Source organism: Microtus pennsylvanicus, chromosome 16 (assembly GCF_037038515.1).
Source record: "Microtus pennsylvanicus isolate mMicPen1 chromosome 16, mMicPen1.hap1, whole genome shotgun sequence".
In the NCBI taxonomy this organism is placed as follows: Eukaryota; Metazoa; Chordata; class Mammalia; order Rodentia; family Cricetidae; genus Microtus; species Microtus pennsylvanicus.
Window position 1 is genome coordinate 28,359,750 of NC_134594.1, and position 27,051 is coordinate 28,386,800.

At 38.2% G+C, this 27,051-nt stretch overlaps 1 protein-coding gene across 3 annotated transcripts in view; it reads right to left on the minus strand.

Moving 5' to 3' along the window:
• Positions 1 to 26,549, minus strand: part of Nbea (neurobeachin) — a 492,297-nt gene extending 465,748 nt beyond the window's left edge. For 2 of the 3 annotated variants that reach the window (XM_075950838.1, XM_075950840.1), the window contains exon 1: positions 26,186 to 26,540. In XM_075950838.1, coding sequence (XP_075806953.1) covers positions 26,186 to 26,455 — 270 coding nt within the window. In that variant the 5' untranslated portion in view covers positions 26,456 to 26,540. Of the gene's footprint in view, positions 1 to 26,185 lie in introns of all 3 variants that reach the window. The other variant, XM_075950839.1, reaches the window with a different exon arrangement.
• Positions 26,550 to 27,051: the final 502 nt, after the last annotated feature.

Sequence of the window (27,051 nt, forward strand, 5' to 3'; positions counted from 1 at the left end):
AGAGAACTCAGACCTAAAAAATATTAGGATTTATTGAGAGACAAAACACTTGCAAAAAAGACAGCACAGAGCCGGGCGGTGGTGGCACATGCCTTTAATCCCAGCACTCGGGAGGCAGAGGCAGGCGGATCTCTTTGAGTTCGAGGCCAGCCTGGTCTACAAGAGGTAGTTCCAGGACAGGAACAAAAAACCTACGGAGAAACCCTGTCTCAAAAAATAAAAAAAAAAAAAAGACAGTACAAACTGAGTATGCTTTATCTGAAAAACCTGGAGCCAGAAATTAGTCAGATTTTGGAGAAGTGTTTTTCTTTGAGTAGTTTTTAGTTTGCTTTGTTGTTTGCTGTTGTTATTTTGTCATCTTTACAAAGACTTAGGAGTTGAACATCCCTAATCCAAAACCTATGTTCTCAAAAACATTTATTTTAAAACATCAGATTAAGAATATTCAATGTGTATTTGAACAGACTGTATGAATGCAAATTTCCTTGTCTAGAATGCTTTTACTCCGCCAAGGCCACTCACTAAAGTCCAATTAATCCTCCCAAGCCGACTACAAGGAAATAACTCCATCTTCAAATCTGTTCTTACTCTTCCAAGTAGCTAATAACTCTCTAGGAATCTGCAGAACACAATACATACATTCCATCAAGGTAACCAACAAACAGAAATGGCAGAACCAGGAGCTGAATTCTGAATTTAGACTAGTTACACCGAAAATCCCTAAATACATGATTTAGTATTTACATATCAGTGTCACTAGAATTGATACACCTAAGACAACTGTCATCTTTCCATTCTCCTGTACTCTCAAGTTTGGTTATCCCTAGTCTCCCATCAAATGCCAAGAAATAACATTTAAGTTAATTGAGGGAATTAAATTTTTGGAGAGAAATGGTCCTGGATCTAAGATAAATATGTATGGTTTATATGCTTTTTAGAAGACCATGGTGAAAGGAGAGAACTAACTCCTGTAAGCCACCCTCTGGCCTCCACAGATGCACTATGGCAGGTGCCCAGAAATCCAGATGCTTTCAATGTTCTACCTTCACAACCTTGCTTCATTCAATCTACAGTGGCTTAATATAAATAAGTGTTTGCAAATTCTTTTCAAAGCAGACCACACCTGCATGGAAACAGTTCCTATTATGTATTTATAATATTCTTTGGAAGATGAAAAACACTCTCAAGTCTGAAGAAACAAAGCGAGCGCACATACATCTTGTACTGGGCCAAAGTGATCAATTAAAAAAAAAAAATACCGTGTGAATAGAACTAGAGTACATGGGCACCCCAAGGAGATACAAGCACACTCAATTCTAGGAACTAAGAGAAGAAGTTTAATACAACTAAAATATGTAGAACCTATGAGAAAAAATTAATTGCCACTAGAAAGAGACAGGGCATATCATGACATGCCATATACATCATGCTACTGACATTGGAGCTTACCAGCTAAGAGAAAACACTGAATAATTCCACACCTGGGTATATAAAGAGATTCTTGAAGGCTTGAAGAATCAAAACTTTAATTTATTTAAACCAAATAACTAATTCTTGTGTTAGGTAAATACTAAAGTTGCCATAAATCTATTTCCATACCTTAATCTCAATGAACTACACAGCTAAAATTTGAGACAGCAGTAAAACAAATTCTTAAGAAGTCTTGATTTATTTTTAAGATTTAAAAACAGTATGGTGATGTGGAAAGTCCTTCTGTATATGTGTTTCTTTTATTGGTTGATGAATAAAGCTGTTTCAGCCAATGGCTTAGCAGAATAAAGCCAGGCAGAAAATCCAAACAGAGATATATAGAGAGAGTAGGCAGAGTCAAAGAGATGCCATGTAGCTGCTGAAAGAGAAATACACCAGAACATTACAGGTAAGCCACAGCTTTGTAGCCATACATAGATTAGTAGAAATGGGTTAATTTAAAATGTAAGAGCTAACTAAGAATATGTCTGAGGCATTGGCCAATGTTGTAATTAATATAGTTTCCATGTGATTATTTGGGTCTGGGCAGTGGGGAAACAAAAGCACAATCTCAGTCTACAGTATGGGCTGGAGAGTTGACTCAACAGTTAAGAGTATTTGCTGCTCTTGCAGAGGACTAAGATTCAATTCACAGTACCTATAAAGAGGGTAACAATCTTCTGTAACTCTAGTTCCAATGGGAATCAATACCCTCTTTTGAGCTCAGGAGGCACCAGGCACACATACATTGTTCATAAAAGCTGACAAAACACACATACACAAAATAACAAAATAGATACATTGTTTTCAATTTTAAAGCAGTAAATATAGCAAATGCTGCCTTCTATATAAGGCATTAGAGGGGGAAGGGCTATGTGTTCTCATTTCATTTTTAGTTTTCAGGATAGCCCAACTTCAGGCTATCTTAAAATTAAATACCCACAGAGCATTTAGCACAATGACTATTAATATGAGCTTAACAGAAACTAGTTATTAGTGTTATTATGAGTGTTAGTTTTAGTATTAGTATTGCTATCACGAAAAAAGGAAGACTTCATTTTCTGGGCTATTACAGCATATTTTTTTTAATTTATTTATTTATTAAAGATTTCTGTCTCTTCCCCACCACCGCCTCCCATTTCCCTTCCCCTCCCCCAATCAAGTCCCCCTCCCTCGTCAGCCCAAAGAGCAATCAGGGTTCCCTGCCCTGTGGGAAGTCCAAGGACCACCCACCTCCATCCAGGTCTAGTAAGGTGAGCATCCAAACTGCCTAGGCTCCCACAAAGCCAGTACGTGCAGTAGGATCAAAAACCCATTGCCATTGTTCTTGAGTTCTCAGTAGTCCTCACTGTCCACTATGTTCAGCGAGTCCAGTTTTATCCCAGGCTTTTTCAGATCCAGGGAATAAAGCTGAATTAAAAAAAAAATCGAAACTGTCCTCAAGGTGATACCAATGAGTAATATCTTTAGGTACACAGATAAATGCATTCAAGAACAAATATATGAAGAAGAAAAGAGGAAAAAAGCAGAAAAATGGAAAAGGATTGAGAATTCAGACTAAAACATTCTTAAACGTCAGTAAAGCTTCTCTATCAAAGATCGTGCACTCCTATCATCATCATCTGTCTTTCGGGCTAAGGCCACCTGTATGGGCAGGACTGCATCATCTCAACTAACCTATCAAGTACTGACTCTCAGAACCCAAGACCACCACTGAATTTGAAGGCAGGACCTTTAGAGAGATCATTAAGAGCCAATGATGAAACAGATGAGTAGATTCTAATTATATGGCAGAGATTAAGACACAGACCACAAAAGAAAAATAAGCAAATACCTGCAGGCCAAGAAGCATTCAGAAGAGCCCAGCCGTGCAAATACCTCAGTCTTGGGCCCATAGCCAGCAGAACTAGAAGAAAATTAGTGTCTATCATTTATGCCACCACATCAGAGGTATGTTGTGGCAGCCCTAGCAAAGTAATAAATCAGCTAAATACAAGATACTCAGGTTAATACAACCAAAAATGTAACTGTGGCACTAGAAATTCAAAATCCTGAAATTTAAAATTAGAGCTGCCTAATTTAGACTCCTAGTTTCTCTGTTCCTTATATCTCCACATTTGAAAGTCCAGGTGTTTCAAATTTTATGAAACCGTAGCTTTCTAACACTCCACAGTTTCGGAGGCCTTCTTCAAATACAGTGAGTGCCCCTAAGAACTAATACTAAACTAGCAATATAGACATGAGATAATCTAATACAAAGTAAGTTTATTTTTGACAGTCAAAATAATCTTCACAAAATATTCTGTTTTCCAGGTAAAATTGGATTTTTTCATGACTTATTGGTTTTGATAACATAAATATATGGACACCTATGAAAGTAGGTGTACCTGAAAAAAGCAGGGGTTTTTTTATTATTTCATTTAGAAACACATTCTAGCAAACAGTATCAACAATATATGTTTGAAATAACAGTACTTTCATCTCACTGTAAAGGAAACTGCTTCACTTAATTCTAGCAATTGTCTCCCATCAACTCTGCAGCAGCATTTACAATTTGCCCAGCATCGTATCTGCTGACAATAAAGCGCATTTTAATTTGTTGCCATATTGATTTCCATGAATTATTTAGGCAATTTTTACCAGAGCAAGGAGAACAAGCTTTTCCCCTGTGACATGTGGGTTTTAAATTGTGCTATCAAATCAATGCCATTAGTTAGGATGAAGTTTACAGACACAAACCAGGAAAGCCCAAATATGAATGGCTTGAACAACGTAAAAATGCTGTAGACATGTGCACACTTATGCATGCAGGCAAACAGAGAAATACAGCATTCTAGAATATCTGTTTTTATATTAGGAATAAATCATTAAGTTTCAAAATCTTAAAAACTTCAATAACTTTCTCTCTGAACAAATAATACCCAATAACAATATAACATGTCACAGATACAACCCACATACATCTATTTAAATTTTCTATCAACCTCTAAAGAGAAAAAAAATAAAAGAAAACAAGTGGAATTAAATACTTACTGAGTAAATCCCAACAACTAAAATATCATTTCAACATGAAATTAGTATTGAATATCTTACTTTTTGTATCTAATCTTCAAAGTCCTCATCCTCACAAAGACTTAAAAAATAAAAGGAAAAAACTCCTTTTTAAGACTTTTTTCTTCATTATGGCCTGCTATCCCAAGGAATCATATGTATCCAGGATAGTTTAAAATATTATGAGATTGGGGAAGGAGATAATTTGTTGAGCTTGATTGTAGATTCTTGAGCATGAACTTTGTAGATGATAACATCATATCACAACATAAAAGGGATGGCCACGCCTATTTGTGTTTATTTCTATAAAATAATTTACATACTAATTGCCTATATCTGTCAAACCTACAGCATTATAAACTCTAGGCCAGAGTTTTGATGTGATAATATACTTAGAATTTCTACCAATACACGCAGTAAGTATTCGATAAGTACTTGTGTAAACATATACATACACACACACACACAAACAAACATACACACATACACTGAAGTCTTACTGGAAATAGACATACTCAGAACCAATAAACTGTTATTAAAATGAGAGAGGGATGAGGGCCACAGAAAAGTAAGTGGGAATGTAAGAACTGGATAGTCTGTAAGATAGAAACCCACCTCAAAAAACTAAACTCAAACTGGAAAATTACATAACTCAATTATAACATACCCGTCTATAATATTTTCCTGTGTACTGATAATAAAGAAAAGCTTTTATAAAAATTCTGACATTTTTTCAAAACAAGATACACTTATGGAATCCCTCTTTAACAACTAATACCATGCCACAAGTGCAATAAGGTTGATTATTATACTTTATTCCCATAAACTCTTTAATCCTTCTACATAGACAGATATTAACATTGTAAAGTATATAATTTATTATTATCTGGATTCCAGCCCCATTAATGTTTACTCTGAAATCAAAACCTCTACTGTAGATGTTTATATTCCATATTTTCTAAGCAGGTCAATTTCAATTTATTTCAGAGTTTGGCAGCATAATTTTCAGTGTATTGAGTTCAGTTGTCATTCTGAATGACAGTTTGTCATGCAGTATCTAAAATACATTAATTTATCTTATGCAGTGAACATCAGTAATAAGGGTAAGCATTATTTCCAGTATACATGTAATTTCTCTTTTAATGAAAAACTCAACAAACTTGACTAAATGCTATTTATTTCCTTATCATATCCTTTATCCATGTATTTATAAGCACTCTCACTAATAAAGAAATTTACAACTCCTCAATCCTGGCAAATACCAACACTTAAAAACAAGTGGTAGTGTGCCTTTAACCGCAGCACTCTGGAGGCAGAAGCAGATGTGAGTTCAAGGCCAGCCCAGTCTATGGAGCTAATTCCAGGATAGCCAGGGCTACACAGAGAAACTCTGTTTTGAGAAACAAAGCAAAAATACAAATAAGGGCAGGCATGGTAGGGCATACCTTTAACCTCAGCACTCCGGAGGTAGAGGCAGGCAGATCCCTCTGAATGCAAAGTCATCCTTACAACATGGCAAGTTTCGGGAAAGCCAGGACTACAAAATGTGCCAAAATAACAATAATAATGAGGTAACAATAACTGGACAAATAAATATATTGCCTTATAATTCATATCTGCATTGTTATATATAGTTTTCTGACCTCATTTCCAAACTATTTTTCTATAATATATACTCAATTTTATAAATTAATTGAAAAATTCTAATTTGAAAGAAGATAGAAAAAAATATATCCTTGAAGAAAGGATGAGAAAAAAGATTTTCTTATAGAAAAAAAAGAGTAGTTGACAAAACAGCTAAGGAAAAATTAAACTGACATTGTTGCAATTCAGAAATTATAAATAATTTTTAAGTTCTCAGTTCATTTACTCCTTTCTCTGCTTTTCTTTTTGCTCGATTTTCACAAATGTTCAAGGTTCCAGCTCCTATTTTCACAATCAGCGAAGGGGCAGGCACTAACAACAACAACCAAAGCTTAACTTCAAACCTTAATATTTCAAACAAGACTGCACTCATAGGATAGTATACCTTCAAAACCTGGCCTGCTGTTTCATGAGTTGGAATTTAGCAAGGGCTTACTATGAACCATGTCTATCATCAGTATATGGCTCAGCAGGGATCTCTTCCCATTATCACTCCCTCCAACCAAAACTTGAAATGTAGGCTGTAGAGATGGCTCAGTGGTTAGGATTACCGGCTATTCTTCTAGAGGACGTGGGTTCAACTCCTAGCACCCACATGGCATGTCACAAATGTCTGTAACTCCAATTTCAGTGGTTCCAATACCCTCACACAGACATATGCACATGAAATAAAAATAAATCATTTAAAAAAAACTTGAAACATTCAATCTGTCACCTACCTCTTACTGATGAGCATCCTCTAATTCATTCTGAGTACAAATCTTTTCTGCTTCAAAGGTAAAGAAAGGGTGACTCTATGATAGTTGTGGTCTATAACTTGTAAAACTCTATGAAAAATAGATTTGTCTTTCCAAGTCTCCAAATATAAAGCTTACCAATGGAATTAGCTACAGACCAATGGAAAGAAAGAACAGACAGGCTCCTAAAAGATGTCCACTCATCTCCATATTCATGACCCCCACACACACAAATTTTAAAACGTACTTTTTAAGAGAATGATCTATCTTCAGAAACTGTGATGTAAAAATGAGTTCAAATGTGTATAGATCATGCCCTTTAGAAGCTCGTAAGATAAACTTAAAAAATTTAAAGACAAATTTTTTTGTTGCTCTTGTTTAATTTTAAAGTGTAAATTCCTGACTATAAATACACGAACAGTCTCTGAAGTACACAGTTGAATGGCAGGGCTTTCACTTCAGATGAAATGATGAGTTGAACAATCAAGGAAGAACTAAAATCACTATGTGTAACAACCTGTAAAAAATTAACTGCTGTTACCACTAAAGGTTTTAGATGACAAGACAAAAATAATATGAGAATGTTTCTGGTCTTTCTTCCTCTGTGACTACTCAGGAGAATTCTGGTTTTCTTGCTCAGTCTTCACAAGCCCCACCCTTTGGGACTACCTTGACACTCTAATTATTTTAGGCTTTGTAAAACAGACAAAGAAATTTTATGAATAATATGAGGTTGTGGCTGATATGGTTTTATGGAGAAGTGTCAAGATAATACAATTTTTAAAAATCTATATTATGGAAAAAATGAGGGAAAATATTTTTAGAGAAATATGACTGTGGTTCATGTTATCTATTACACATAATATTTTATAAATAAATTAAAAATAATCAGCAATTCATAAAAATACTTTTTCTTACTGACTTGTCCATTTCTGTCTCTACTAGAACACTGAGTAGATCATGAGTGTCAGGCATAACAACCACAAATATAGATGCAGTATCTTATCTGTACTGCCAATAGAGACAGGTTGGGTTCACAACCTCTGACTCACTGAAGATATTATTATAAAGGAAATAAGTCAGACACAAAATAACAAACATTATGTCTTTCCAATTATATGAGATAGCCATAATCACTGAAAAAGAAAGTAGAATGTGGCTTCCAGAGGTTGCAGACATAAAGTATTTTAATTTTTATCTATTCATTTTAATCTTCTCAGGATTATGACATACTCAAAATTATAGTTTTTATTTTTCCAGTGTATCATTTATTTTTATACATCATTTATTCAGCACTAATTGAATGCTTGTTAAGTGCAAGAGGACATAATTATACTGAAAGAATATAACAAAATATACCTCTCAACAGCCAGTGCAAAAAGGGAGGAGCAGGAAAAGGAAGAGAAGGAGGAAAGAGTGGAGGGGAAAAATGTACATACCCTTTGAGGATTAATTTATATGTTAACTAGACTGAACCATGGGATGCCCAGAAATACAGTTAGTGCATCTATAAGTGTACTTTCAGATGAGATTAACATGGGAATCAATAGATTGAGCAAAGCACGTTGTCCTCTCTAATAAGGATCAGTTAAAAGCTAAATGTAACAAAAAGCCGACCCTCTCACTAGTCAACTCCAAAGTATCTGAATGAGGATATGGGGTCCTACAAGCACCTATTCTCTGATCTTTACATAGAACAAACACCATCATCTTAGTGGTTCTCAAGTCTTTAAATTTAAACAAGTATGCCATCAGCTCTTCTGACTTCAAGTTCACTGAAAATGTAGTTTAGGACTTCATGTCTTTAAGTATGTGTACTGCTTTTTTCAGTAAATTTCTTAGTTAACAAACATAATCTATCTTCCTGGTTGGTGTCTGTAAGTCAGAGATAACCCACAGTAATAGAGTTCCTGAATAACATAATAAGTTGGACTCTAAGAAATTTTGCCACCTCCTATGAACAAGTTTGGCAAGTCAAACAGAAAAGAAAAATAAACAAAAATAAAAGCTAATAAATAATACTAGGATGACAAAATATGATTTCTTCAAGAAAGAAACAAACTGTAGTTATTAAGGGCCCCTGTGCAGGCTGTCCTGTTTGTTTGTAGAGCTGTTCTATTTTTGCCCCTTTGTTTCTGGGGAACAGTTACTAGACCAAGAAAAAACTCACAAATCACCCATCCATTAAATGGTGATCATTCTCCAAATGAAGTAAGTCTCTATAAAGTTTCATTTATAGTTCTGCAATTTTACTTTTTATTGCAACTTGTCTTTTTGTCCTTCTATTACCTGTGCTAATCTTTGAGTTACTGAAGAGCACAGATTACAAATTGTTTTTTATATAACCAATGAATGTCTTGACTTCATCACTAAAACACTAGCTTGGATTGTTCATTAAATTATTTAAATATCACATTTAGTATTCTCATCAGATTTGATTTAAAAAGCTTGCTTCGTAATCCAATTAAAAATGGGATACAAATCTAAACTGAGAAATCTCAACATAAGAATCTCAAATGGCTGAGAAACACTTAAGGAAATATATGTTCAACATCCTTAACCATCATAGAAATGCAAATCAAAACAACTGATTCCATCTTACACTGTCAGAATAGCTAAGATCAGAATCACAAGTGGCAGCTTATGCTGGAGAGGATGTAGAGCAAGGGGAACACTTATCCATTGCTGATGGGAGTGTAAACTTGTAAGGTCACTTTGGAAGTCAGTGTGGCAGTTTCTCAGAAAACTGGGAATCAATCTACCACAAAATCCAGGAATATCACTCTTGGGCTAAACCTAAAGGATGAATCATACCAAAAGGACACTTGCTCAGCTACATTCATAGCAGCTTGATTTGTAATAGCCAGAACCTGGAAACAACCTAGATGTCCCTCAACTGAGGTATGGATAAAGAAAATGTTGTACATTTCAGCTATTAAAACCAAGGACACCAAGAAATTTGAAGGTAAAGGAATGTGGAACTAGAAAAAAATCATCCTCAGTGAGGTAACCCAGACCCAGAAAGACAAACAGGATATGTATTCACTCATAAGTGGATATTAGCTATAAAATAAAAGATAATTGTGCTACTTAATCCACAGATTCAGAGAGACTACGTAACAAGGGGAGTTCATAGTGGGACACCCAGATCTCCCTAGAATGGGGAAATAGAAAAGATTTTGTGAATGGACTGAGGGCGGGTGGGGATGAACATGAGCCATCAGCTGGCAGGGGAAAAGAGGGAGAGAGTGTTGAGGGGGACTCCTGGTGGGGGCATTTCAGGATTGGGTGGAATATGCTGGTACAAGGGAGTTTTCTAGAAGTGTACAGGTCAAGCCCCAGCTTAGACTCTTAGCAATAATGAACTGAACTGGCCATCTCCTGTGACAAGATTGGAGCCTGGTCCAATCGCCATTAGAGAGGTGCCACCCAGCAGCTGATGTAGGCAGATGCAGAGACTCACAGCCCAACACTGGGCTGAGTTCAGAAAATCCTGCTGAGGTGGAGGAGGTGGAGGCGGAGCAGGAGGCGGAGGAGGAGAAAGGAGTGTAGAAGTCAGAGGGGTAAAGGATACCACAAGAAAACTCATAGAATCAACTAACCTGGGTTCATAGAGACTCACAGAGATTCAACCTACAACCAGAAAGCCTGCATGAGACTGATCTGGGCACTCTGCATATACGTTATGTCGGGGTCCAGCCTCAACAGGTTTTTATGTTCTAGGATAGGGGCATGTAGATTAGAAACATTAGGCAGACAACAGAGATACAAAGTCGGGAGGGCAACTCATTGAATACTAAATTTGCCTGCCCATTTATTTTTCATATGCTTATATACCCCAATCCAAAAGGAGGGAAGAAGGCAAAAGATATTTTTAACACGATACAAAGAACAAACAGAGCAATTACCTCTTCAATACCTGCAAGCATGGAAGAGTCAAGTAACTATATCCTGAGCTAAGTATTCTGTTGTTTAGGCAGAACATGCAGCAAGCACACCTTAGGCCAACCATCCTGTAGGCAGTTACTCCCTGTGGGTCAAGTCTCCTGTCATAACCTTGAAGAAGCAAGAATAGGCCTGAACTCTCTGACCTTTCGTCAAGGTGGAACAGATCCACAACCTTGGGCTCCTATATTGTTACAGCTGTGTAGCTTGGTCCTCTTGTGGGACTCCTAACAGTGGGAACAGGGGCTGTCTCTTGAATATTTTACTAGCATCTGAGACCCTATTCCTCATACTTGGTCACCTTTTCCAGGCTTAATAGATAGGAAAGTTCTTAGCCTTACTGAAACTTGATATACCATGTTTTATTTATATCATGGGAGACCTGCCCTTTCCTCGATGGAGACAGGAGAGGATTGGGGGATTTGGAGGAGGGAGGAGAAGAGAGGGAGTGGGGGAAGATGAGGAGAAGGCTACTGCCAGGGTGTAAAATAAACAGATAAATTTTTTAAAAGTGTAATTTAGCCTGCAAAAATAAATGATAAAGAAAAATAAATTAAACTGGAAAGAAAGTCCATCTGTCAAAAAACAAAAAGCTTGATTCTACTTAAAAGTTATAAACCAGAGAGTCACAAAATAAAGGGAACTATAGTCATCAAGACAAACAGAAAAAAAGGTAGAATGGATAAAGTCAAGGAACTGGTTAATTCCTAGTCTGTGAAACACTTAGGATTTCAACCAACATTCTCATCTAATCAAGTCATACAGTGGTCAGACCTTATCAGACCATAGGAAAGGCACCATGTCTCCTTAACATCTTCAATGCTCAGATAACTTTCTTTTCAACATTAACTATGCATATATAAACCTAGATACCACTAGTATCCCTTTACTTGTAAAAGTAAACAAAGAAATGCTAAAGCAAATGGCCAATAAAGAAATCAAAAGAATCAGCAAGTACAGAATTCCCAAGTAGAACATGACCAAAACAAGTCTATTTATGAGATTATATCAAAAGTGAAAAATATTCAGAAATATGAAGGTAGCTATGCACCACAAAATGCCAGATTCTGTGTTAAGTATTCAAAATAGCAAGCTGAGAGATAATAAATACAATGATCCTCAAGGGATTATAATTCTCCAGGTAGTTCAACTAGTAAACAAACAATTAGAATGTTCAAGTGTTGAATTTGAGGTATAAACAAAACATACAAGAGAGCAGAATGGGAGGAGCACGTTTTAAGGGTGTACCAGAGAAGGTCTGCTTAAATAGGTAATAATTAAGACCAGTCTTAAACATGAGTAGGAATGATTTAGGAAAAAGGAAGAATATGAGAGTTGAACAATAGTGACAATTTCACAGGTAATATGCAACTTGATGTAACTCTTAAAAAGAGAAGATATTCTTACATTAATTCACATTCCTTAAAAAATAAATTCTAGAACTCATTCACAGAGAATTTGTTTAACATGAAAAGGCAAAGAGCTTTTTGATGCCTTTATATCTCAGGTGATGATGACTGAACTGAGATATAAAGAGTCAATAATGCTGCTGGCACACTGCCAATATCATTACTACCAAGGAAATTATAAACAACAGCAAACTTAGAAATGGAGGATCTAGTCTGGAAGGCCACCCCTGAAGCAAGCAGCTACACAACCTCAGACAAGCCCCCCTTAACCTCAGCCAGACTCTGTAAGTGACAATAATAATAAACCCCCAAGAACTTACTTACTCCAAGAACTGGAAAAGGCCATCAAGAATCAAAGTGTAAAAACAAGGCCAACCTATTTATGCCAATTCCTCTTCCAAAAGTGAAAGCTAGGCAATATAGCAGAAATGCTTATATGTCAACTTTAAGCACAAGTTATTTCCCTCAGCAAAGGAAAACACTTATGAAAAGGAGACATATCTAAACATTTACAATCTCATAAAAATCCTGTATCAATATTTGCTCTACATTAGCAAATTAAGAGAGAAATCATAATAATTAGAAGTTACATTATCTATATCATTAAAGTAAGTAGGGCAGTTCAATATGTATTCAAGCACATGTATGTAATGCATCTTATACTACCTCTAATATTCAACAAGAATGTCACCAAGCCTACTTTTTCTCTGAATAGTTTTAATCTATACCACTAATTTTTGATTCCAAATACTATACAAATGATCCAATCTGCCTAGTAAAAAGGTAAAAACATAAAAGTAAAAAGGTCACTTACAATACTGTGTAATAAATCATTTTCAAACTCAAAAATAGCTCACAATACAATTTTTGCTAAGTAACTTCTGTGTGTAAATCCATCCAATTGTACCGCATACATTTTTATTTCTCTCTTCAGGGAAGCATTACCACTCAATGTCATTTCCTCACACAATGGTACCTTTGAGATAATCTCTGGGTACCATATTTTATCTAGTAATGAGGAAGAAACCTTATTTTAGAATCTAAGGATCTAAGTCTAACAAAGCTATTCAGCACCAAATAATTGTCTAACTTGTCTAACTGCTTCCCATTCTTGCAGTCTTACTTTCTGAACCTAGCTGTAAAAGACAGTATCTTCAAAAGAAACAGTAGTCTAAGAATTAGGCTATACAGTTCAAGTTCACAAATGAACAGGATATTGTCAGTCATTGAGACTATCACTGAAATTATTTTCTAAAACTAAGTAATCATGAAATGGTATTTAATCCTATAACTTGCCCCTTAGGCTTGTTATCCAAGTAGTTTTCTAAATATTTAAACAAATATTCCCAGAGGGGGGTATTATTTTCCTGGGATCATCATTCATGCCTTACTGTATATCCATGTAAGACTCAGCCATGTGAAGGAAGGAACAGACGCAGCAGGTTCCAGGTAAAGAAACATGTGTTAGCTCATGCCTATTCCTTTCCTAGTCTCTACCCTCCTCAAAGTAGGAAATTAGAGAAGAAAGGAAAAGAGGAAGGGAGGTAAGGAGGGAGAGAGAGTACCACAGGCATCATGTGAAATGAGAGCAAGATTTAGGAGTACATGATGGGGACACCTGAGATCTTTTTGATAGGTTCCCAGGCTCAGATATTTTGTATTTGTTTTAGTTAAGTTACTCTTTTTTTTCAGACTAAGAAAATGAACAACAATAAGTAGTAAATATTATCTATGCCCTAAGATCTTTGCATGTAATAATTACATTTAATATGCACAACAATCGAATCAGGCAGATAACCCACATTAGAGAGACATGACAGAAAAAAAAAACAGAGAAATCATTACTGTAAACTGTATAATAATTATAACACGGCTGTAAAATTATTTAACTTTTTCCTACTACCAAATAGATTGTTGTTAACTGCTTTATAACACTAAACTACATTTACTTTCTAACCTGTCCAAGGGTAAATTTTCCTAAACTAAAGAAGCCTCGGGCTAGAGATTTGGTTCAGTTGGTACAATGTTTGCTTAGCGTGTATAAGGCTCTTCTTTCAGTTTCCAGCACCACATAAACAGGGTGCGGTAAAGTACATCTGCCAGCACTAAGAAGGTGCAGACAGGCAGAACAGAAACTTACAATCATCCTGCTACACAGTAAACTCTAGGCCAGCCTTTCTCAAAAACAATCAAAAAAACTAAGAATTAAGCACAGAAAGCTTTTTCAAATTCTTGATAAGTACTGCTAAAATTACATTCATACAATTATAACATTTTTATGCTCAGCAACAGTATTTAAGAATGTTTTTTGCATTCCCTAACAAATAATAATCATTTTGTTCATGTTACTACCTCATGTTCTTGTTTAGTGAGAATGAATATTGATAGTAATTAACCATGTTTATTTCTCCTTTTTGAAACATACAAGTCCTTTGGAAAATCCATACTTTTATTGTTTGTCCTGCAATATTTAATACCCTAAGGGTTTTTTTTCAATTTATAATTTAAAGTATTAGGAGTCTTTGACATGCAATCATGAGGAAAAGGACTCAAACAAGCACAAGCAAAATAGGAAATGAGTTATCTTAACACACTGAAACATATGAACATATAACCAACGGACTTGAGATGTTCCAAAGATACCCTCTGCAATTCACCTCTTGGTTCAAATATCTTTGTGTTACTCCTTTCACTGTGGAAGACTGCCGGTCAACTTTACATTTACATTCTAGCATTTTAACAACTCACTGAAAATTTCTGCAACAGAATAAAATATGTTATCAAACTGTCTAAAAAGTATAGCTACATTTTATAAACAGTTTCTGTTTCTGATAAACCAGTTATCAGTATGGTCCAAAGAAACACCAAACTATAAAAATGGGAAAACGTAATTCCTCAAATAGATGTCAAAAATCTCAAACTGTTAACAGCAAAAAAGACCAGATGCTGAGCAGTCAAAGTCCAAAAAAATCTATAACACTGGGGTCATATTACTCACATAGAATAGATAGACACATAGATAGGGAGGTACACAGGCAGGCAGGCAGGTGGAAGGACAGACAGACAGACAGATGGAGGGATGGACAGAAAGACAGACAGATAACAGAACTTTTCTTGAGACAGGGTTTCTCTGTGTAGCTCTCTAGGAACTCACTCTGCAGACCAGGCAGAATTCATAGAGATCCACCTGCTTCTGCCTCCCAAGTGCTGGGATTAAAGGCATGCACCACCACTGCCTGTAGATAATAGAACTTTTTTATATCAATACTTCTACTGTCTTTATCTGAAACAGAAGATGATTTCACCACCCTACCATCATCAATAAAAATAAATTTTAAAAAACATAATGTTAAGTTAGTGCATCCAGTCTAATTTTTAGTCTTATAAACACTATTTTTGTTCACCTCAAATCATACATCCTTCTTAGTAGTAACTCCAAAAGCTGACAATATATAGCTACATAAGAAATTCATAATTCCATACTTTCTTCATCCATTCTTCCGTTGAAGGGCATCTAGGTTGTTTCCAGGTTCTGGCTATTACAAACAATGCTGCCATGAACATAGTTGAGCATATACTTTTGTTGTATGATAGGGCCTCTCTTGGGTATATTCCCAAGAGTGGTATTATATTAGAGTATTACTCAGCAGTAAAAAACAAGGACTTCTTGAATTTTGCATACAAATGGATGGAAATAGAAAACACTATCCTGAGTGAGGTAAGCCAGACCCAAAAAGAGGAACATGGGATGTACTCACTCATATTTGGTTTCTAGCCATAACTAAAGGACATTGGGCTTATAATGCATGTTCCTAGAGAAGCTAAGTAAGAAGGTGAACCCAAAGACAAACACATAGGCATCCTCATAAATATTAACCTTCATCAGGCGATGAAAGGAGACAGAGACAGAGGAGCACGGGACAGAAATCTCAAGGTCCAAATCAGGAGCAGAAGGAGACGGAGCGCGAGCAAGGAACTCAGGACCGCGAGGGGTGCACCCACACACTGAGACAATGGGGATGTTCTATCGGGAACTCACCAAGGCCAGCTGGACTGGGTCTGAAAAAGCATGGGATAAATCCGGACTGGCTGAATATAGAGGACAATGAGGAATACTGAGAACTCAAGAACAATCGCAGAGGGTTTTTGATCCTACTGCACGTACTGGCTTTGGGGGAGCCTAGGCAGTTTGGATGCTCACCTTAGGAGACCTGGATAGAGGTGGGCAGTCCTTGGGCTTCCCACAGGTCAGGGAACCCTGATTGCTCTTCGAGCAGATTAGGGAGGGTGACTTGATCGGGGGAGGGGGAGGGAAATGGGAGGCGGTTGCGGGGAGGAGGCAGAAATCCTTAATAAATAAATAAATAAATAAATAAATAAATAAATAAAAAAAAGAAATGTTCTTTAAACCTTAAACAGAAAAAAGAAAATAGAAAAATGTCATTTTTTTCTCTATGCAAACAGAAATGGCAGAGATCCCACATAGCTCTTTTTTTAAAAAAAAAAAGTTTTAAGAGATAAAGATGTGAGAAAAAGGAAGTTCATGGGAAAATAAAGGCTCTTCCGAAATGTAGCCACAAAAAAAAAAAAAAAAAAAAAGAAATTCATAATTCAAATACTCTTCATACAACTAATATGAAATAGTTAAACACACACACAAACCATGATTACTGTCACTTAACCAAGCATATTGTAAAGTAAATCACAGCCCCTAATTCTAAGTGTATCCATGGACAGAATAACCATAATCTCACATCCTGGCAAATGGAATTATTCAGGCAGCTAATTTTGGAAGAACCTATTCATTCTCTCACTTTTCTGTTACCTCCTTAGGATATTTTCCATCTAGCAGGTCTACTGCTCAGGCATCCCACTTCTTTGAGATGTCTCAGGCTTAGAATGAGAACTTCCTAAAAAAACACTGTGGGCAGTTCAAACAATCCTGAATGATAAAAGAACTACCAGAGGTATCACCACACCTGACTTCAATTGTACTACAGAGCTTTAGTAATAAAAAAGAACGATCTTGGCATAAAAACAAAGACACTGATCGATGGAACAGAACTGAAGACCCCGGCATAAATACACATACCTATGGATACCTGATTTTTATAAAGAGACCAGAAATAAACACTAGAAAAAAGAACATCTTCAACAAATAGTGCTGGTCAAACTGGATGGTTACAAAAGAATGCAAATAGATCCATACTTAATCATCCTTAAAAACTCATGTCCAAATGGATCAAAGACTTTATCATAAAACCAGATATACTGAACCTGATAGAAGAGAAAGTAGGAAATAGCATTAAACTCAATGGCAAAGGAAAAAATTTTATAAACAGAACACTACTGCACAGGCACTAAGGTCAACAATTAATAAATGGGACCTGATGAAACAGAAAAGCTTCTGTAAGGCAATATACCTTGTTATTTGGACAAAGCAGCAACCTATAGAATGGGAAAGATTTTTATCAACTCCACATTCAATAAAAGGCTAAAATCCAAAATATATAAAGAACTCAAAAACTAGACATCAAGAAAACAACCCAATTGGAAAATGGGGTACTAAAAAATCCTCAATAGAAGAAACTTAAATGGCTGAGAAATACTATATTCAACATTCTTAGCCACCAGAGAAGTTCAAATCAAAACTACTTTGAGATTTCAGCTTATACTTGTCAGAATGGCTAAGATCAATAACACAAGTGACAGACAGCTCATGCTGGCAAGGATGTTGAGTAGGGGGAACACTATCCATTTCTGGTAGGAGTGCAAACATGTGCAGTCACAATGAAAATCAGTGCAATGGTTCCTCAGGAAGATGGGAATCAATCTATCTTAAGATCCTGCTGTACCACCCTTGGGCATATACCCAAAGGACACTTCATCCTACCACAAAACACTTGTTTAATCATGTTCATTGCTGCTTCACTTCACCAGAAAATGGAAACAAACTAGGTGTCCCTCAACAAAAATAATGAATAAAAAAAATGTTGTACACATCCACAATGGAGTATTATTTTCAGGTAAATAGATGCAAATAGAAAAAAAATCATCCCAAGTTAAGTATCCAAAACCAAGAAAGAGAGATATGGTATGCATTTGCTTATATAGAGACATTATCTGTGAAGTCAGTGATAACCAAGCTACAATCCATAGAACCACAGAGGTTAGATATAGACTAAGGAACTAGGGCAATTAGATACATATTTTTAGGAAAGGGAAATACAGTTGTAAATGCATAGCTGTGGCTAGAATAGGAAGATCAAGTGGGGGGCAGGAGGGAAGAAGAGGCCAAGGAAAGGAATACAGGAAAAGACAACTAAAAGCCGGGCGGTGGTGGCGCACGCCTTTAATCCCAGCACTCGGGAGGCAGAGGCAGGAGGATCTCTGTGAGTTCGAGGCCAGCCTGGTCTACAAGAGCTAGTTCCAGGACAGGAACCAAAAGCTACGGAGAAACCCTGTCTCGAAAAATAAATTAAAAAAAAAAAAGTTTAAAAAGACAACTAAAATTAAGGGCCATTTGAGGAGTAATATAGAAAACAATTACAGCAGAATCTTCATACATATGAGTCTACATATGTGTGTGTATATGATATATATATGACTATATTATATATCATTGGCAATATATATATATATGCAATCTAAATAATATTGCCAAAAAATGCAGAGGGAGAAGACAGAGCCCCAACTAGTCATCTCTTGTCACCAATGAAGCTTTCAGTATAGAGTTACATCTAATTGAGTTGCTAGTCAAAGGGGTCCCTTGGGAATCCCCCAAAACACAGTCTGTTGCCAAGACTATAAGTTGCTCTCCACAAACTTGACATCAAGACCTTACTGCTAAAGACAACACCTACACAAAGCCTTGAACATGGAGAAATGGGGCTGATGCCTACATTGAGTTTTTACCCTGCATGCTAGCTAGCATCTTTGATACAAAAGGGAATTTTTTGTAGGCTACCAAAACGCCAATCCAGCCACAAAACCTTTGGATGTACAATGGTATCCTGACTGCAAGATATGCTGGGGTGATGGTGGCACAAAACTTGTGAGAGTAACCAGCCAATATCTGATTTGCCATGAGGCCCACTCCACAAGACAGGACCCACACTAGACACTTCATAGATGACCAAGAACCTGGCACTAGATATCCCAGGGACCTAGGGGAAAACTACATATTAATGCTCTTAAAAAAAAAAGTAGCAATAAAATAAATCCTAATGACATTCTGCTATACTCATAGACCAGGACCTTGCACAGCCAGCATCAGAGAAGCTTCCTCCTGCAGCAATGAGAACAAATACAGAGACCCACAGCCAGACATTAAGCAGAGTGAAAGATCTTAGAACACTCACCCATAAAAGGAATGTCTCCATCAAACCCCTCCCCTCAGAGTTCAGGGAACCCTGAAGAAGAGGAGGCAGAGTGTGAGTGCCAGAAGGGACAGAGGACACCTAGAAAACAAGGCCTTCCAAATCAACAGGAGCAATGCACATATGAACTCACAGAGACTGAGGCAGCATGCACAAGTCCTGCATGGGTCTGCACCAGGTTCTCTGTGTTTCTATTACGGCTAACAGTTTAGTGGGTTTTGTGGGATTCCTGTGTGTGGGAATAATAAGTGGGTCTCTGTTTCTTGTGCCTTCTCTTGGAATCACTTCCTTCTGTTTGTTTTGTTCAATGCCAATGGGTTAATTTTTGTTTTATCGTATCATATTTTATTTTATTATTATCCCTTAGAATCCTGTTTGTTTTCTAATAAGAGACATAAAGGAAATGGATCGAAATGGAAGGGAGGTGGGGAGGAACTAGGAGAAGTAGAGGGAGGGGAAACCATAATCAGGATATATTACATGAGAAAAAAAGTCTATTTTCAAAAAAAGGAAAACAAGTATAATCATTAGAATATAAGCCACTCAGCTTCTGGATATTGTATCTAAATTAAAAGAATTGAAGATAGAATATTTTCTTCAATTGCTCTTTCCCGTATGAATGGCCAATTATTTCTACTCTATCAGTCATCCTGGACTGATTTCCACTGTTTCATCAGATACAATTTAGCTACTACTATGACATTAAAGTTTGCTTTTATGTGCAGCTGTGTTCTAGCAGAAACATGAATAATAAAGACTTGACTGGCAACAAAAAAGAAAGAAAGAAAGAAGAAGAACATGGGCTTTTGATCAGGCTGAGTATTTTCTGGAAGTACAGTTTCCCTAAAACCTTACTGGACTTTTAGTTATGTACTTAAGTCAAGAGCTTGAATTAGTAACCAAAACAATAGGTCTTGCCGAGATACAGGCTATCAATTTAGGCTCAGCTTTTAAGTTGTAGTCTTACAGAACTAAGTCCTGCCTCCACCCTCATCTTAAGATCTTCCCTGCAGCACAATAAGCAAACACTAAGGCTGAGGTGGCACAGCTACTCTACCACCCTGGCTGCATTCTCATTTAATGCTCTGTAGACTGGATTCACTTTGACGTATGTCTGGAAGCTGGGAGTACACTGGATGAGGTACCTGAATGGAACATTTATCATTTAAAGTTCTTTCTTATCAATTTAGCATAAGGTAAAAATGGCCTTCGCGCTTACAATTTTCTTGATAGTTTGTTGCTCTTCCATCTTTGATGCAGCTACTGCAGAAGAAACCTCTCTCACTTTGGAAAAAAAAAAAAACATTTTCTTTTCCTTTCATGCAAGTTTAGACCAAAGCAAGCTGTTCTAGTGTTAGACATTATAAGGGGGTCCCAAAGAGTTTCCCAGAAGACTCTACCATCCCTAAATTCCAGCCCAAACAGTTGTGTAGCAAGGTAACATGGTGACAATTTAAACAGCTGCTTTATAACCATCAAAAAATAGTTGTCAAGGAAGGCAATCCTCTCATTGCCTCACACTCCACCTCAGCTTGTAAACTCTGTATCTTAAAATGTCTCATTTCAAATACTAATTCTGTGCTAGCAGAGGAATTCTTTCCATTCACAACTGATAAAAACCCAACTTCATTTGATTCAAAACTAATAACGATAATGTATCTTAAAAGAACATTTAAATGTTCTAGTTTTATTCTGTTGCTGCTATACACCAAGGCCAAAAACAACTTAGGGAAGGAAAAGGTTTATTTCATTTTACAATTCATCCTTGAGAAAATTCAGAGCAGAAACTCAAGCAGAATTATGAAGCAAAGATCATGAGGGGATGTTACTTGCTAGCTTGCTTGAAGGCCTATGCTTAGGAGCTCAGGGCCTTCTAACCAGGGAAAGATGCCACCCACAGTGAGTGGGGCCCTCCTACATCAAATAAAACAATAATCCCCATAACTATGCCCAATCTGATCTAGGTAATTCCTCCATCAAGGTCATTCTCTCAAGATGACTCTAGACTGTGTCAAGTTGACAATGAAAAATAACTAAGACAGTCAATCATGGCAGGCACAGAGGCACTGATACTGAATCAAGAAGACATTTAGCTCTCTTCAATTCATACTTGGTCAAATTTGAAAGCAGAAACTACAGCCATATACTAAAGAATCTACCTGTTCAGTGTCTTAACTAGGAGGGTTCAAAAAGTCCTGGCACCAATTATATGACCACCTTTGGAGAAATGTTCAACCTAAACCAATCACAAAAAACTTTGGGTAACTGTCCAGACAGCGAGATGTCTCTGTCAATTCTACAGTTTTAAAAGTTGTTTATAATACACTTCCAGTTTACACGGGTAATATTATATCCTTCTAAAGTCTTTGATAGAGTTAGAAAATAAAGTTATAGTTATAGTTTTCCTTTGTTATAATAAAAATAAAATAGATATAAATATTATAACTATAATTCTTACTTAATAACTGTTTTGTTATATGTAATTTTATTATGTTAAATTTAAAGCCTTTCTTTTTGTTTAAACAGAAAAGGGGAAATGGTGTAGGAGTTCCTTCTGTTTATGTGTTGCTTTCATTGGGTAATGAATAAAGAAACTGTCTTGACCTAGTTGATAGTACAGAACTTAGGTAGGCAGAGTAGACAGAACTAAATGCTGGGAAGAAGGGCAGGGCAGAGTGGCAGACGCCATGGATCTCCTGCCTGAGATGAACGCTGGTCAGAATCTTGTCAGTAAGCCACAGTCACGTGGCGAAACAAAGATTAACAGAAATAGATTAAATTAAGATGTAAAACTTAGCCAATAAAAAGTTAGAGCTAATGGCCAAGAAGTGTTTTAATTAATATAGTTTCTGTGTGGTTATTTCAGGTGTAAGCTAGCCAGGTGGCTGGGAAAAACAAAAGGGCCAGCTCATACAACATATATATTTAATAAATTCAATTTAAATGTATTTGATTTATGAAATTCTATCAGTAAAATATAAATTATTCTGATTACCAATTTGTAAATGAAGAGACTCTCAAGGAAGAAGGGTTACAGTCATAGTTTATTAATAAATAAATAAATACCCCCCTCACAAAACTAACATGATCCATATACCAAGAGGAATTTACTAGTCTAAATGCCCTCGTGCATTTAGTTGCATCTTTTAATACACTAAACTGTTATACCATTTATATTTTTAAGAAGTTAGAATACTATCATTCCTACAACTGAAGACACAATGATACATTGTATAGTAATTTAAAATAATCTATAAACTCATGAGAAAAATCAAATTCAATAACTCATGAAACAAATCTATGACTACAGTTGCATTCTACAATTATATTTAAAATTTATACTACCTAAAGATTTTTAAACACTGTTGTAATTATTTTATTAAATATTAATTCTCTTTTATCTTTCCTAAAAAATACGTTTTTAAAAAGAAACTTCTGTGTTCCAAACGAAGATAAGACATGAGATGTACATGGCATTTCCTGGAAGGAAGTAGAAACTTTCTATAAACACATGTCAAGTATGTTTGCAAAGGAAACAATGACTTGAGTATGCCTGCTTTACGTGAGAAGCCAACCAATAAAACCTCTTCAACATAAATTCTCTTATGATGCTACATAAAAAAATTCCTCCTGAAGCCAACTTCCTGACTAGTTTCGGTCACTAGTAGAGCCACAAGGCAAATCCTTGACACTGGCTATGTAACATTATTTTCAACCTAATTTGGTGGCTTTCCTGAAAGCTCTGTTCCATATTTGGATGTTTTAAGTCACCTACAACACCATGATACACAAGACAAGCACTTACAATGACATCATTCACTTTATCTGTTACTCTGTCATTCTTCCCTACAAACCCTGGGTAGGGGAAATGCCCACTGCCTTGGATAAAAAGCAGAAAAATTTCAAGCAGAGCTATGAAGTCCTGTATTATACTACATACTCAGACTTTACTTTGCAAATGTTTTTCAGGTAAGGCAAATGTGAAACAGCACCTGAAGACCAAACACCAGTTTTCTCATATTTTCTCATTATACAGCAAGAATGAATGAACAGGAACAAACAGAAATACTTTGTCAAAGGTGACTGACTACGCCAAGACACTGTAGAAACCCAAGGTCTCATTAGTTCCTTTCCTTCCCTGTCACTGGCCAATGGAAGTGATGTTTCAAGGTGTCCACCTTTCATTGTGCTTTCACATTTAACTTAAGATCCAAAGTAAAAGAAATTCATTTTAGAAATATTAAAAGCTTAAAAGCTTCCAACTTCTAACATATCACTCAGTACTCCAAATGAATTTTACTAGTTGTGCTTACTTACCAAATAAAAATAAGGCTTTGATAATTATTATAATTGTAAATATACTTTTAACAATCAACTTAAAATTCCACAATTTCAAGTACGACTATTTTGAACTATTAAGGTTAATTAACCTTAAATCTACAATGCCAAAACCTATACCTCACATGGCTAATTCAGGAACTACAATACAGCCAGCAACATACTAATGAATAGCTCCTTTGCCATCTACTCTTTACCTCAAAAGTCTCCATCTGAAAATAGATTGCACTTAGTATTTCCATGCAAAGATCAAATTGGGGAATGGAGGTGTATGCAATTTTGGTATCACATTATTTCTAAGGTGTAAGCTAAAACTAAATATTTAAAAAGAAAAAGATGTTTGCACCATTTACGGTAGATTTCATTTCACTGAAGAATTAAATGTCTTTTTTTACCAAAAAAGAAATACTTCACTTCCTTTTTTAGTCTACTGTGTATCTAACGAACCCATCTGTTAAGAACTGATCCAGCAGGCATGGCTGCTACAGAGTCCACACTGGTTCCATATTCAAATCAGGAGCCCTACTACCTCTTATCAGGTTACAACGCACTAGGTAAGCACACAAATGCCATTATCACATCATCCAAAGTAAAAATCCTATTGACTACAGAAAAATGGAAAAACTTAAAATGTGTGTGTATGTTCCTTAAAATGCACATAAATTGGGTAGCAGCTAACACATGAATACATTTCTTGAAACTGCATGTCTTCTAAAAGGGGGTGGGTGGGTAACGATAAAAGTAATGGCCTATTTGAGATAAGGTAAAATAAAAAGAAAACCATATTCACACTACTGCTTTGAAAAGAACTGGTTATGCCTATGGGATAACAACCTCACTAACTTACACTGACTTTTGTGGTGGTTTGTTTGAAAGGTCCGCAAAACTAAAAGAGGTGCTTTGTATCCAAGCAGCCATAAATACAGCAAAGTAAAGACAGATAACCTATCTTTGACCTGACACGCTAGCAGAAAGAAAAACAAGTGCTTCAACTTTCCTGTGAATCTCAGAGGTTCATAAAGCACAGACATTATCTAATCCGTGTCTCAGAGTACCGCTGCCATAGCTGCAGTGTTCTCTCAATTTTCCAGCACATCAAATAAAAATAATTGCTTCACTGAAAATTCAGACTACATGAGTATGGGAAAAAAAAATCCCCTAGCAAGCATTTTTTTTTTTTAATCCCTCGACTTCACACCAAGTACAATGGTCAACTGATTGCTCCTGATTTACACCTTGCCTTCCAAAACCCAACCTTACTGAATGTCAAGGGCTAGATGTTGCAGAAGAAACTGAAAAGCTTTGCTGCAGAAAACAAAAACAAAACAGAACAAAATATCTCCAAACCACTGCATTTACAAAACGCAAGATCCATGAACCACCCTTAATTATGCTCTATTCAGAATTTTCCTCTCCTTTCTTTCTTTCCCTGCCATCAGGAACACTGCTTAGACTCCCTGTAGATAGCGCAAAACATTAAGTCATACACAGTTCTGCAGTAACTCTTGCCATGAAAGGAGCCAAAACCTAGGCTGCCTTTGAAATCTTTCCCTCCGCTCTTTCTCCGCAAGCCACGCTCCAGAAGGCAACCACAGGAACCAACCTGTATGATCGGGTGCCCCTTCCATTTTAACACCTTCTGCGCCCCACACCCCCCAAAGGCTAAGGGAAGGAGAGCGATGATTACAAAGAGGGAAAGGTAGCCTGGAGACGGGAGTCGGGGTGAGCGCAGGCACCGCGCTCTCCATCACAGCCTCAGAATGTACAGAAGGACAGATGCAAAATCTGCATCATTCGTCGCCCTCCCCGGAAAACACAGCCCCTCAGCTGCTCAAGTTGGACCGAGTGCGCTTCTCGCATTTCGGGAGCTGGAGGCGCGCGGGGGGGAGGGTAGGAGGTGGAATGGGGGTGTCGTGCCCCAGGGGCCGGGCTGTCACCTCGCGGAGCCACAGCATGGACAATTATAAGGAAGAGAGGAAAAAGCCCCAGAGGACCCAAGGGCCGCCTCACCCTTCCACGCACGGTCCAGGCCCGAACGGACGGTCGTCGGAAGTGCTAGAAAGCCAACCTGAGTTGGGCATCGCGCGGGTGACAAGAGGGAGGTGGCGCGGTGGCCGTGGCCGTGGCCGTGGCCGTGGCTGCGCGCGGGCGGGCGAGCGGGCGGCTGAGGGACGCGGGGAGGCAGGGCGCGGGCGCCCGGGGGGACCCTTACCAGGTTGAGCACGGTCTCCACGATGTCCCGGTTGCTGACCTCGCCGACCTGTATGAGTCCGATGAGAACGGCGAATTTCATCCGGATGTTGCGGATCGGTACCGAAGGGTTGATCATCCCCGCGGGCAGCACCACCGGGCCGGAGCCCGAGCCGGCCGCCCCCCGCGGCTCCCCCATGGCGCCTCCGCCGCCTCCACCGCCGCCGGCCCCGACGGCCAGGAGAGCGGCGGGCTGCGCCTCGAGCCCCGGGCCCGGCTTGTCGCTCGCCATCCGCCCCGCTGCTGAGGAGCCGCGCAGCGCCGCCGCGCCGCCTCCGCCGGTTCCGTTATCCCCGCCGCGGCCCCCGCCCCCCGGCCGGCGACTCGCAGCCCCAGCATCCACCAGCGCCGCGGCGCCGGGGCCCGCTCCCGTCCGCGCCTCAGCCGGGCCCGGCGGCCGTGCGGGGCGCCTCGGCCAATCGCCTCGGGGGGGTCGCCGCGGAGGTCTCCTCTCGGGTCCTCTCCCAGCCTGCCGCAGCCGTCTCCCCCAGCTCCGCTCCCGGGTCGCCTCCTCGGCGCTCGCCTCTCGGATCTCTCCTCCCAGATCCCCTCAGCGTTCCCGTCACCGAGTTCCACAGCTCGCTGTCACCGGCCCGGCCCCCCGCGGGGATGCTGCCTCGCCTCGCACTGTCCTCCGCCCTCCGCCGGGGGCCGAAGCTCGGGCCGCTGCCACCGGCGCCGCTGTTGTTGTGAAGCCCCGACGCCGCCGCTCACTCCGCCATGTTGCCGCCCCCTGCCTGCGGTAGCGGCCACTGCGCCTGCGCGCAGCGCCCGTGGGGGGGGGGGCGGAGCCCTCGCTGCACCCCCTCTTTTCTCCCGGCGCTCCTC